This window comes from Diadema setosum, chromosome 14, assembly GCF_964275005.1.
Source record: "Diadema setosum chromosome 14, eeDiaSeto1, whole genome shotgun sequence".
Classification (NCBI taxonomy): Eukaryota; Metazoa; Echinodermata; class Echinoidea; order Diadematoida; family Diadematidae; genus Diadema; species Diadema setosum.
The window spans coordinates 24,328,945-24,343,667 of NC_092698.1; the positions used below are offsets into that span (position 1 = coordinate 24,328,945).

General features: G+C 39.6%; 1 protein-coding gene across 1 annotated transcript in view; it reads left to right on the plus strand.

The window, feature by feature from the left end:
- The window catches only part of LOC140238235 (protein mono-ADP-ribosyltransferase PARP4-like), a 39,123-nt gene extending 27,469 nt beyond the window's left edge, over positions 1-11,654 (plus strand). Inside the window, exons 23-30 of the mRNA XM_072318171.1 lie at positions 50-157; positions 1,150-1,299; positions 2,407-2,509; positions 6,266-6,317; positions 7,092-7,189; positions 7,850-9,120; positions 10,902-10,974; positions 11,380-11,654. Of these exons, the coding sequence (XP_072174272.1) occupies positions 50-157; positions 1,150-1,299; positions 2,407-2,509; positions 6,266-6,317; positions 7,092-7,189; positions 7,850-9,120; positions 10,902-10,974; positions 11,380-11,654 (2,130 nt within the window). The remainder of the gene's footprint in view (positions 1-49; positions 158-1,149; positions 1,300-2,406; positions 2,510-6,265; positions 6,318-7,091; positions 7,190-7,849; positions 9,121-10,901; positions 10,975-11,379) is intronic.
- The last annotated feature ends 3,069 nt before the right edge of the window (positions 11,655-14,723 follow it).

Consider the following 14,723-nt stretch of genomic DNA (forward strand, 5'->3'; position numbering starts at 1 on the left):
TAACACATCCATTCACCTCGCTCAATGATTGTTATCACATGTCCTCCAGGACAAGCAGGAGCGAGGGGAACCCCCAAACGTTGCTGAGCTAATACACATGATCAGCAGCGATGACCTAACGTCACTGTCCTGGAAGGAAGTGGCCGACGTACCATCGGTAAGTGAGGGGGTAACCCCACATTTGCGACGAGGACAAAAAGACGAAAAAATTGTAACTGATAGCAGTGATGGTACTGTTGACACTTGTTGACGATGAAGATTTTTGTCGGGGGGGGGGGGGGGGGCAAACCGGCGATGTTGCTGTTTGCAATGAAGCACTTACAGACTAATAATTGATGTTGCTGTTTGCAATGAAGCACTTACATTGTTACAGACTAATAACTAATGTTGCTGTTTGCAATGAAGCACTTACATTGTTACAGACTGATAACTGATGTGTTTCATGAAACTATATACTGCGTGTTCTCCTTTCTGGGAAATATTACATTGTTTGTATACAATGGAGAGAAGACCATAAGGGGAAAAATAATATTAAAAAGTTATGATGATGTTGATGCAGACACTATTGTGCTCTCAGTTGGCATATTGTAGAGGTTTTTACTTCTGTAACTTTTTTAGTGGAACATCTCATTTAGAAGAGAGTTTGCCGTATCACATTAATTGTCAGTATTGATTCTTTTTCAGTGCACATTGTAACGCCGTTTTTCTTGTGAAGATTCATGACAATGTGATGCATTTTCCTTTTTTTCCTCCACATTGTGCTACGCACGAACTCATATTTCCTTGAAAACCTACAATACCTACAAACTGTAGCTTTTCTTAGGTTTCCTTAACATTTTTTTTTTCTCTCTCTCAGCTCTGTGGCATCTGTAATATCAGCAAAATGGCCGTCGGCGTACAATCTTCGCTATATATTTTTGTTAGACATATTTTTGTACATGTTTTGTATTTAAGCATAATGTGTGTCGTTAATTTTTGAGAAATGTGAAATAATCTAAACTGAAACAGAACTGAAACTTCGTGTAATCAAAGGTACAGTAAACTGGCGTTGGCAACAAATGCTTTTACACTACTAATGTATGCTTTGCACCCACTTTGAATCGTCTGGAACTTTAAATGATATTTTGGGGATGGCTTTTCTCCGGACAGGAATCAACAGAGGGGATGATTGGCCGCCTGTTGAAACGCGCCAGGGCTGCGCAGTTTCATTTCTCCTATGCGTCTGCCGAGAAGTGCTATCATGGCGCCCTCAACGCCGCTCGAGACAACCTTCCCAACTTTCACCACTTGTTTCATACGGTAAGCAATCGTCTTGTTCTTGAGAGTCATCCGGGAAAGGCCAGGCATACCTCTTCTCTCTCCCTCCTTCCCTCCTTCCCTTCTCCTTCCAACCATCTTTCTCTCATTTCACCTTTTCTCTCTGTCACTTAACACAAATAGATAAAGATTGGAAAAGAAATGAAATGGTGCAATCTTGAATTTGATTAATCATTGTTTGGTTTGGTTTTATTTTTGCCTTTTTTCAAAATCACACATAACAAAAGAATACATATATTTAGAAATTAACATTACACGACTTTCCAAGAACTATAAGGAACTGGAATTCCCTGTCGTCAGAAATTGTTTCAGGGCCATCTGTGGGATCATTTCGAAACCGACTAACGGTTGATCACAGTGGCTAGTTGTTTTCTTCAAATTTTCTATGTGCTTGTAAATATCTGTAAATAAGCTGTATTATAATGCAAATAGCACAGTCTGCAAGAATCTTCAGCCTATTGAAGGAGGCAGACTTAATCAGAAGAAGAAGAAGAAGACTTGGGATTACATTTTTATCAGTATTAGCATTAAACCGTTAAGGTAGTTGTAGTCGTAGCATCTTTGTCATTGTTTTCATCTTCCTCAAAATTACTGTCATCATTTTTTTTTTACATCGTTATCGCTACACTGGTGCCTCTAGGAGATCTGCTACTACTACAATTCGTCCTAATACCACGTCATTATCATAATCAATATCAATACGCTTAATGAATTTGTATCTTATATTCTTGCTCAGTGGTAAATAGGATATGATATCTGGTAAAAGACAAACGCAATATTTCTAACGAAATCCTACTCTGAATACCATGTCATGTTTTAAGGATATATCTTTACCTCTAGGCGTAGTGACCTGAGGTTTATAAATTACTTTTTGCAGGTAAATGTTTACTGTATCACCATCCCCTCCCCCTCTCTAAGAATTGTCAAACGCTAAAAAAACAAAAAACGAAAATCTGATATTTTGTGTTATCTACACACATCTCCACTCTTGTCTTCCAACTAATTTTCCATTCATTCCGTACATGACGTCATTCGTTGCATTTTCATTGCCTCATGCTGCTGCAAATCTCCATTTCTGTCCGATACCAGTGCTGCCTGGCGATCTCAAAGTTCACGTTACAGGTCAAAGGTGACGCAGTACAGGCGATGGAGTGGCTCAGACCTGCTGTAGCCACGCCCCCGGTTGTGAGCGGTAAGACACTTCATGTTGTATTGATGATAAAGTAGAGAATCATTTCCAGGGGCCAATGAGGCCACAGTACGCAAATGAAATCTCAGCAAATCATCACGTTGCTATAGTCGATATAACTTCGTTTGTGACAGGCATGCACAAACCCTCCCAGTCTCTTACAGAGATTGTAACGTAGGCTTACGAGGGGAATATGATGTATATTGTCGCAGTTGAGACTACCATTTAAGATTCCACATCACTTTTATTATCTAGGATACCCTTGAAGCAAACTCTCCCACACCTGTAGCAAAGCTCCAAGTGTCCAGTTTGACGTTCGTTTGATCCTTGGTGCATTCAATTTCATGTTCACGACATGGTTCAAGGCGGTGATCCAAAAGCCGGTGATATGGCCTTCTTTCTCACATACTGACTTGATTACCTTTTTTCCTCTTTGAAGAATAAATTGTATTCTTTTTAGTGGATGTCTGCTGCCATCTACGCTATCGCCCAAAGCGTCAAAGACTTGAATTTCTGTCTTACTCCAGTTCATACGTCCCTTCATTTCCTTGCTTTTCTCCTTTCAGGCGTTACAATATCACTTTTTTTTCTCCACAACTATCATCTGTTTCTCTTGACATGCTTCTGTCGGAGATCGCTGTCTCTGTTGTGCATTTTCGTTTGCTATTTTGTCTTCTGTTTGTTAGTCTTGTCCATTCCGTTTTGTCCCGTACAACCTCTTCTTCAGTAGTTGTTTCGTTGTCTAGTCTTTTTCTATGTTTGTTCGCGTCTATGAAAGTAAATGTATCTTTTTCTGAATCTAATTCTCAGTGGGCTTCCAGACTTCTTCTTCTTTTTTTTTTTCCTTTTGTATTTATGATGCTTCAATTAATCTTCCCACTGATGTTATTTTTCCAGAGGGGCCCACATTCTACAAGCTCTGTCTTTTTAGTGGGTCTCTCCATTTTTCGCACTTTAAGCAAAGTTATACATGTACTTCATTTCGATCACTTCTGTTTCTTTTTTTTACAACAATGTATAATTACTATAAGGTCCTCAATGTTGTACATTCTTTTCAATATATAATGTTCTGTTTACCTTATTCTCTGTTGTCAAAAGAAGTGTAACTTATGTTTTGTCGGAAAATGAAATAAACTTTGAATTGAATTGAATTATGTCAGTGTATATCTCAGTCGGTAGGGCGTCTCCAGATCCAAAGGACACATGTTTAATACCCGGGTCTAATTGAGCAATGTTTTGTGTAATCATACCGCCCCCTCCAATAAAAGGCAAAACACTTTGTCCCTCCAATGGGACATAAAATAGAGGCCCCATGTGTGAGATAGTCACAACTCATGCGCATAGATTCCGCTTGATTCATTCATCGCAAAAACAAATAAACAAACAAACAAAACCCAGGGTAGGCCTACAGTAAGTGGCCCGCCTCACATCAATTCTATTCAAATGAGAATTTATTTTCAATAGCATATTTTTTGTTGATACAAGTTTAAGGGGGAAAATACAATGTATGCAACAATAGATGTAGATATACATGTACATGTGAAAATAATGTTCAAAATCTTTTTCTTCTCGAGTCACTACACAAGTCCTGTCCAGTGCAGAGCGCAGGATCTGGCTTTGGTGTTGAAAGTCTCCAGATCATTGACAGTGCATGGCTCTGGTAGGAGGGGGCAGACCAAAAGATGTTGCATTGTCTGATCCTGCCCGCAGTTGCAAGCAGTTTCTCCATCCCTATTGTAGCCCCATTTCTGCATGAGGACTTTGCATCGTCCTGTTCCTGCCATAGGCGATTCAGACATGACCAGGTGGGCCATGCCTCACTTGAACCCGGAGGGAGGGATTCACTTGGTCCATAGGAGAGCTTATGCGTCACAGACTGGAGGTGGTTGGACCATAGGGTAATCCTTCGACCGTGGGCGGTGCCATCAAGGGATTCGGTTGAATGGAGAAAACTGCGTCTGGATTTGAGTCTCTTTTTAGCAGGTTCACGATTGTAGAATGGGTGGCGAGGGTTAACTTCTTGCTTGGTTTTCTCCATCTGTGCTGGGACCTCTCGCCTGATGTGTGGTGGGGCAATACCACACAGTAAGTAAAGGTCATCTACTCTTGTTGGTCGCAGACATCCAGAGATAGCTCTGCAAGCTGCATTCAGGACTGGGTCGATCTTTGCAGCATGGGATGACCTACACCAGACAGGGGCTGCATACTCGGCAGTGGAGAAGCATAGAGCAAGAGCTGTGGTGCGGATGGTTTTGGCATCTGTTCCCCATCTTGTATTAGCAAGCTTCTTCAATATGCTGTTCCTTGCTCCAGCTTTTGCCTTTGTCTTGGCAATGTGCTCCTTGTCAGTAAGGGAACGATCCAGTGTGACACCTAGATAGATCGGCTTATTGGTGTGTTTAAGCCATTTTCCATACCATCTGACCCTAAACAAGTTGTCGGTTAGCATCTCTGTTCTTAAGGTGGAAGACGCTAAGTTGAGTCTTCTCAGGATTTGCACGTAGGTGATTTGCGGCATAGTAAGGAGTTAGACCTGCCAGAGCATCACTGAGTGCTTTTTCCACCTCTTCAAAGGATTGCTTCTGTGAGGCAATGCAGAGATCATCAGCATACAGGTAGCTCCTTGTACTTGGATGGATTGGTTGGTCATTCGTGTAGACGTTGAAAAGAAGCGGGGCAAGGACGCTTCCTTGCGGGAGACCGTTTTTCTGTCTCCGCCATTTGCTGCGGGTACCATTCAGATTCACGTAGAACCGCCGGTTTGAAAGCAGGTTCTGGATCAACTGTGTCAGCTTGACATCCTTGGTCATCTCAAAGACTTTCCTTGTAAGAATCCTATAGTTCACTGTATCGTAGGCCGCAGAGAGGTCAACAAAAGCTGCTCCAGTTATCAGCCCTTCCTCAAACCCATCTTCGATGTACTGTGTGAGATTCAACAGTTGGCCAGTACAGGATTTTCCTGGCCTGAAGCCTGCCTGCTCGGGAATGAGGAGCTCATCTACAAAGGGGGCGATTCATTCATCGCAAAATGTTCAAAATAATTGGGTTATTGGAAAACATCCAATTGGATCTCACGGTAGACCAGCTAGTGCAGCTGAACATTGGCTATTCAGCCATCTTCTCAGATGAAAAATGAAACCCCCAATTTAAACAATCAATGGCAATTGCAGCTTTTAACATAGTCATTTGCCAAATCAATCTGTTGAATTAAATCAATCCAAGTAAAAAAAAAAAAAAAAATGTGCACTAATGAAATATGTCTATACATGTCTTGGCATATTGTTTTTCGAGTACATGATCCGCTTCTTTCAAGCTCCGCTTTTCAGAATAGATCACTCTTTTTTTCCCATCGCCGTATTTACTTTTGTCATCATTGCAAAGTATGCATAATTTCTCTCATTATCTATCACATTCATTCGTACATGTACTTTGTATTGTACTTCTTACAAATCATTGTACGATATAATTTGCAAAATGTATACATTGTATTATTCCTTATCTTTAGATGGATGAGCATTAGGTAAATTATCAACCTGAAGTTAAATCATGTTTCAAATTAAATTTGATAAAATCAAATTAATGCAATTAAATTAAATCCAAAGTTTTAGAAGCAACGTTTATCAATTCATATGTAGGCAGGTTTACAAGAGTAATGAATAAGCCCCTTGGGTGGATAATTCATAGTTGTTGTTGTTGTTGTTTTTCTATTATGATTTGTGTTTGATGGTATTACATCTCATGGACACGCATGAAAACTAGACGATGATGATTCTGAGGGACTGGAAAACAGAACTAAGCAGTTTTCTAAAGTGTAAGTAAGCTTCAAAACCTCTTTTACATGCGTTCATATTAAGTACATTCAATGTCTAAAAGTCCTTTTCAATCGTCATCAGATGAGGGATTGGAAAACAGATCTAAGCAGTTTTCTAAAGTGTAAGTAAACTTCAAAACCTCTTTTAAATGCGTTCATATCAAGTACATTCAAATGTTTAAAAGTCCTTTTCAATCGTCATCAGATGAGGGATTGGAAAACAGAACTAAGCAGTTTTCTAAGTGTAAGTAGACTTTAAAGCATTTTTATTTCATTTTATTTAGTGCGTCCATGTAAAGTTCGTTCAAATGTTTAAAAGTCATTTTCAATCGCCATCTAATTTCTGCTAAGGCCAATGAATGATTCAGTTCTGCTTCAATATTGTTGATAAAATAGTTGGAGACACACTACACTAACATGAAGTAAATGATAACCTTATCAGTTTATCTTTTCTTAGTGATCAAAGTTTGTTGGTTTCATGTTAGTGTTTACAGCTGGTTTACTTATTTTTAGAATGATAGAATTTCACAACTACAATGAAGAACTTTCACTGCGATTTGTGGAAAATGTACAATGGCATTTTTGTTTTGTAAGCCTATAAATTAATTGTTTCTTGGCTCTGACTATCAGAATGAGAAAAAAACAGTCTCCTCATAGTATAATATAGTTAAATTTAAAAGTTATCAACTTGCGCAATTTTTTGCATCTCATTTTTCTATCGTATATTCTCTTACGCAATAATGTAATCACATGCTGTTGGTATTAATTTTTCAGACTGTCTGACGTCATGACGAAGGGTCAACCACAAGCTGTGCATCCAGGAAGTCCAGGTATTGACCCCATTAGTGGATTGCCCAGCTTTGGAAAGGATCGTTTGTTTTCTTCAGATTTTAACGAAAAAAAAAATAACAGGCCTATGAATGTAGTATAATTGCAGAAAGGGCACATTTATATTGTTTGAGATAGGTTTCCTAAAACAGATATGGTATCAGTAATTTATTTCTAAAGGAAGTCATGGTATCATGTTAGATTATGTAATATATATTATATACATATATTTATCTATTTATATATAAGGTGAAGTGGGCTCGGCCTCGTATCAATATATACATATATATATATACATATATATATATATATATATATATAACTTATTTATCCGTTTCTAAAGAGACAGTTTTATTAGAGGGAGAGAATTTAGGTGATTAGCTATGTTTAAAACATTTTCTGTTGATTACAATAATGTAGATGTAAAAGGCTGATTATAAACAAACACCACTGTGGTGTGGCTCAGGTGAACAATTAGGGCGTCTCGTCTTTGCCACCACAACCAGAAAACTTTTTAATGCAATAAAATTAACTTTGATATTAATGTGATTCCTTGGTCATTTGATAAATCTATGCTATGATTGTCTTAACAGATGTGAAAATAAGAAGTACAAGGGACTAAACACTCATATATATATATATATATATATATATATGCATATAATATATTACTTTTTTTTTTTACCAAGGTATCCTCATTACAGACGAGGCCACGCAAGTGCCAGTGACACCTATGATACCACGGCCCAAACCAACGCCCAAACCACTTCCCACACCACTTACTGAGTTGGATGACGAGATTGCTCGCCTTCGATCCATGGCGATTGACATGTCGATAGATATGGATTTAGATTATTTGAAAACCAATAGTCTAAAGATGGACACACGTAAACGGGCAGTGAGAAAACGGGGATTCGCACTGGGGTTGCCGACATTTTCTTTCTGGAAATCAGAAAAGAAAGAGAAAGAGAAGCCGAAGCCAATGAAGAAGCAACGTGAAATTCCCGAAAGTTTTCGAGATATGACTGTTGCCAGTGAATTGAGCGAACGAGGGGATAGGCTTCACGATCTGCAGGAGAAATCCGACGACCTTGCTGCCAGCGCCGCGCAATTCAGCTCCTCTACCAGGAGAATCAAATCTGGGCTAAATTGGCGGAGTTGGCTTCCTTCATTTGGCTCAGGAGAGGCGGCGCCACCACCACTAGTACCATCGCGTGGATACGGGCCCCCTTCCCCCGGATATGCAGAGCCAAAGCGATTACCAGGGGCTGTGCCACCAGCGCCACCACCAGCAGGTGGATTGCCACCGCCACAGCCGGAGCAACTCATGAAGAGATCGGCCAAGCAACCGCCACCACCCCCTTCCCCCGAATTTGTAGAGTCAACATATTTTATAGCGCAGGGGGGTGATGACATCCCCGCCGCGATGATATCGCCGCCGCCACCGCCGCCGCCGCCGCCGCCGCCGCCTCTATTAACTTCTTCTACACAGAGACAACTACCACATTCGTTGATAGCAGAACGAGATGACGAAGGCCGCAGAGAAAAATTACCCCGTGATAGATTAGGTGATGTACCGTGTGCAGGGGGTCTTCCAACACTAGGCATAAGATATATGTCAAACAGATATATGTCAGACTATGAGGAGAGTGAGGATGAGGAGGAGGAGTACTGGGAACCCATTGAGGAGTATGAGAAGCCTACGCGAGAACCAGCTGAGAGTGGATTGCCCTCACGAGAAGCTCTTGGCGCTCCAAGGAAGTTAGCAACAGGAGACATGATGTTTGCTGCTTTGGATGATGGGGTATCCACCGCCGATGATTTATATCGTCTGGAAGACTTCTGCTTTATAGGACAGGGAGAACTCAAGAGGAAGCCAGAGCGAGAGGTGTCCGCGCTCCGGTTTCCCTTTACTGTCCGCCGAAAGCAGCTGAGCGCTGAGGACGTCAACAGGATTTTACACCGGCAGAGCAGTGTAAGAACCTTTGGATGATATACGAGGGGAATGTGTGTGTGTGTGTGTGTGTGTGTGTGTGTGCGTGTGTGTGTGTGTTGGGGGATGAGTGGGTGTACATGAGTGTGAGAGAGGGAGAGAGAGAGAGAGAGAGAGAGAGGGAGATCCTGTAACCGTGCATCACAAGTCTAACAAAAAGTCACATGCCAGGATTAATCACGTGAGGACTCAAAATTGGTGAAATGGATTAACCTAGTCAGTTTTCAGTTTTTGGTATTTTCTTAAAGGGACTGTACAGTACTGGTTGAGGTGGGGATTCAGGTTTATAACATTCCTGAGTGAGATAATGAGAAACCTCTTATGAAATATGAAAGAGCATGTAATTTTAAGAAGGATTCAACATTTATTTCATGAAAATTGGTTTTCAAATGGCTGCGATATCCAAAAAAGTGATAATAATAAAAGGCGACAGGCCACGCCTTTTATTAGGATCTCTTTGTTTCACCTTGTTTTTGGATATCTCAGCCATTTCAAAACCGATTTTCATCAAATAAACTTTTGATACCCCTTAGAATTGCATGCTCTTTGACATCTCATAGAGTGGTTTCTGAAAATCTCGCAAAACGTTAAAAGCTAAATCCTCACCTCGACCAGAACTGTACAGTCCCTTTAAAGAGAAGCCCTTACATTACATAATGTTGAAGTTTGGAATCATAAAATGAATTGTAAGTTGTGTTTTTCTAGAACACTTTTTTATTGTAGAAGCAGGGGCGGATCCAGGAATTCCGTAAAGCTATAGGGGATGCGCCTTTGCAAAATTAATGGGGCGCACGCACCCCCCACATTTTTTTTAAAGGAATTTCTTTCGTTTTAACCAAAAATAAAGGGGGTGCAAGCCCGGTGCCCACCCCCCCCCCCCCCCGATCTGCCACTGAGAAGTGTGATAAGGTATATTTCAGGGGCTGCTTGTTATTTCATAGAAATCCGTACACGCTCTTCACTTTTAACTCTAAGAACTTTCGAAAAGATAATGCTACTGCTTTGAAAGTTTGCAGTGGTCTTGAGTAGAATGTGTTAATAAAGTGTGCAAAATTTCAGCTTAATTTGATAATTCCTTCATTGTGATTGCCTAGGGGCTTTACACCCCGTTTTTTTGTTCCGTTTGTCAGACAGAGTACAGCTTGGTTAGATTATCAACACTCTTGAATAGACCCTTAACTTCAAAGCCTCTCATCTCAGTAAGCTCCGTTCCAGGGTGTGTACTTTCTTACAATTATTTAGATATAGGTTAGGAGAGTTCATTTGCATATGGTAATGCATCATTTTCAAGCTTGGGGTTTACTCTCTCAGAATCTGTCCTTTAACTAAAAATCCATGCCTAGCGACTTTTTTTTTTGTGATGATTTGTGATGCAGGGTTACCTATGTACCTGATGATATGGGGGGGGGGGAGAGTAGGAGGGGAGGGGAGGTTCGACTGGAAAGAAAATCATTCTCATTGCCCTTGAAGTCGGGTTGATATAATCATTGACCTACTAACGAAAAGACTTTCAACGAAACTTACCACTTTCAAGTACTTTGAAAGACCTTATGGATAGTATGTACAGAGTTAAGGGTTTTATCTAAGCCAATCTGCACTTGAAGCCACCAAAGGGTTAAACCATTATAGCTATAGCCCTCGGAGGAGAAGGCTTGACGTTGTTTGTTTGTTATTGTTTTTAAATAATAGTTCACTGAAAGCGCAGCCCATGATTAAAATATAACAATACTATATTATTCATGGACTTTTGTTTTTTTTCTCAGGCTGGATACTGGGAACTTAGTGCAGTCTACGAGATCTTTTCGGGGAACATCGAGACACTCGTCTCAAAGATAAGTGAGTATCTCCTGTTTTTTCCCGTTATTATGTATTCTACCTGTTGTCCGGTATTATTGGATGGTAATGGGAAATTATAATATTCATCAACCGGAGCACAGGAATCGTCTAAAGCAGATGGTTATCGGTAGTCCAGAGTTTACCAGGCACACACACACACACACACACACACACACACACACACAAACAGACACAAACACACACACAGACACAAGCACACAAACATATTATACACAACTCAATAGTATATGTAACCGAAGAAGTTTCCAGACATTGGATGTGTGTGTGTGTTTTTGTAATAAAGCCTCTGCTTGGCGATGATTATGACATGCGACACAGAATGTTGGTCATTCTGTAAATGAAATGATGTATGATTTTTTTTTTAATTTGATTTTTAACTTTTAGATGATAAGAGCACAGCGGCGGATGAACCTCTTCACAAGATACTGCTTGGTACCCTGTTGGTCATGCTCTTCCTCGCCGAGTTAATCACCGCTATTCGTCGTCAGCGGAGGCTGGGTGCCGTCGGTGAGCTACACGATCTCGAGCCGACGATCTCGGCGAGTCTTGAAAAGGGAGAGCAGTGGATGGAAAGCCTGGAGCCACCGCTGGTAGAATTGGCGCGGAGGCTTATAGACGACTTGCCTTCTGCAGAACAGCACATAGTGCTCCAGTGCTAAATTTCTACCGTCACCTAAAAAAAAATATATATATATATATCTCTTGTACGGCGAAATTCACTGTGTTACGTCACGTATACTAGTGTGTTTCTGTGTTTGACGTCACCCAAACTTTGTGCACGCAGCAGCTGTCGCAACATGCAACACCATAACAACATCTCTATCATTTCGAAAAAACAAAACAAAACTGCGGACTACTTCCTGTCAGAGTGCGCCAGGCTTGGACCTATAGGGAAATCTCCCAACGACTTGACCAACCCAGGCCGTGACACCGTGGGATGGTTACGGCAGTTTCGTGACGCGGTGTATAGCAGCTTTATAGCAGTGTATTAATCTTAGAAAAAAATATTAAATGTCTTCATACAGAATAAGGAGAAGATTTTGAAGAAAAAAAAATATGACAAATTTTGACCATGAGTCAATTGGGTCCTAAATGTGGACACTGCCCAAATTCGACTGTCCCTTCACGATACGTTTTACTGCCAATATGCCTTTCATAATAGTAAAGCCTAAAAAACCTTTTCCAATAATGGACTGGTTTAGACGATTACAAATTAGTACATACCAATTCAATCTTAAACCCCATTGGAGTATAAGAAAATTGCACAAAATCATTTCTTCATTTCTCACTTTTGTTTAGTCGTATATGATGACCAGTTGAGGGTAACTTTATAAGGATCATCGCCAGTTTAATAATTAGTAATGCCGTCAGTTTGAGAGTATTCTTGAGAGTTTACACAATAGGTTCGCTTTTTAATCTGTTGTGATGTTATGATTCATGTATTGATCATAATAAGATGAAGATTTCGTTTCCTCGTCGTCATAACGGCTTTGACTTAGAACCGTTTGACACCATTAGCCGATTGGAATCATACCCCCTCAAACCAAAGTGATGTGGAATGGGCAGAACATCCCACGATAGTCAGATCCTTGCATCATTTTACGCCTGTGAAATTTTCTTCAGCCATAGACTGAAACCTAACAAATTATCTGTTACAATTCATCAGGCATGTTTATAGAGGGAATTTAGAAGTAATTCTCCAATCAACCAATTGAATATTTTAAATACTTGTCGATCACCGGATGAATATCAAGTGAAAACTTTAGTGTATTGGATTAGTCGATTGCGATCCATTATTCTTTTGTAATTAAGAGTCAGCTCTGATTTGCTGTTCTGTATATCTTATCTTTGCATTTGTCTTATGATGGTTTGAACCTCTTTGTATGCTTTAAGGAATCGTGTAATTTTAGTTGAGACCTAATTTCAGGTTTCTAGCATTTTTGTTTTCGATGAGATAATGAGAACCCTCTTATGAAATGTGAAATATTTCAAAGATCATTTCATCAAAGATTTACTTGAAGAAACTTACTTTTGAAATGGCCGAGATATCAAAACCAGAGCGTTCCTGATATAAGGTGGGACCCACCTTTTATTGCGATCGCTTTGTTTTACACTTTTTTTTTTTAGATGTCTAAGCCATTCCGAAAACCGATTTTCATCGATTATACTTTGAATCCCTCTTAGAATGGTATGCTCTGTACTTTTTCATAAGTGGTTTCTTGGTATCTCGCAAAAAGTGAAAAGTTCAATCCTCATCTCCACCATTACTACTCACGGTACCTACCAAGCCGTTATCATAAATAATTGTGTCGATTGGATAAGTAGAAGAGATAGGATTTCGCTAGGACATAAGGACAGAAACGGCCAAAACGTACAAAAACAAACATTATTTCCTTGAATGGTTGAAATTGTATTTACAATACTTTTTATAGACATTATGCACATATGAAATGAATATTGGTATATAAACGTGAAGAAAAAAAAACCAAACAAACGGTAAGGGTTCTTAGACAATCAGCTAAAAATGTCTGTGTTTGAAAGTCTGTCGAGAATGCATGCTGGCGTTGAGGTACAATTGTATATATAACTTTGTAGAGAAGTCTTTTATATATGGAAAATGATCACTGTTTCAGCCGATTTTATAAGTTACGATCCTAAGTGACTTTTGATAGCATATTGTTATGAGATATCTTCTCCCCCAATGCAGAAAATAGCAAAAATTAAGTCATTATTACCAATTGCATCATTTGATCCGGAGTCGACGAGTACAATGTGTATGCGTCTTTATTCGGACACATATCCCATCACGTAACAGACATAATAGATGTCCATTTTATCGACACTGTACCCTGGAAGCTTAGATTGATGCGTGTAAAATTGTTCACAATTAATGTTACGTGGTTTATGCACTGGAAAATTCAATGTACAATCAAATGTCACATGACTACACGACAGCAATTATAACACGATGAACGCGGTTGAGGGCTTCTGAATTAATATCAACATACCCAGGCACCCCCCCCCCCCCAAAAAAAAAAAAGTAGCACGAAATATCGATTTCCTGATTTTTTTTTCACTCGTGCTTACAGAACTTATAGAGCATTTGCACATTGGACACTTTTAAGATACATCACGGTGCATTCCTGGCATCAGTAAGTAGGATTTACCCGACTAATATCAGATTTCTGAGATAAAAATTACTAATAACAAATAAAATGAAATGCAAAATATTCTTTAGCATGTCAATTCCACTGCTTTACATACATCGTGAAGGTAATATGCATGCCGTCAGTGCCATATCCCCATTCACACACACACACAACTAGGTTATTATTTAAACATTATTCATGCATTACTGCAACATCATTCCACTGATTTAATGTCTACGGGGAGATAACTAGATCCGAACTAGATTCTCTGGGACATCTGAATACCAATTGTAACTGGTTTAGAGGAAATTATTCGTGATGTGACGAGGGACAAGGAGTACTGATCAATTCTTTTGCAGCTAGTTACAGGGACATTTATTTCAACTTTTGTAATTATATATGTATGCGCGTAATTACTACTCAAACCATACCACCGTGTACACAGTCATATTATACAAGTCCATGGTCTCACAATGAACATCACGTCTGATGATATATCTTATGGAATGCTTTATTTTGATTGTTTGTTCACATCCATCGAAGATTTCGTCCATCTTTGGCTTCTAAGAATATTTTCTC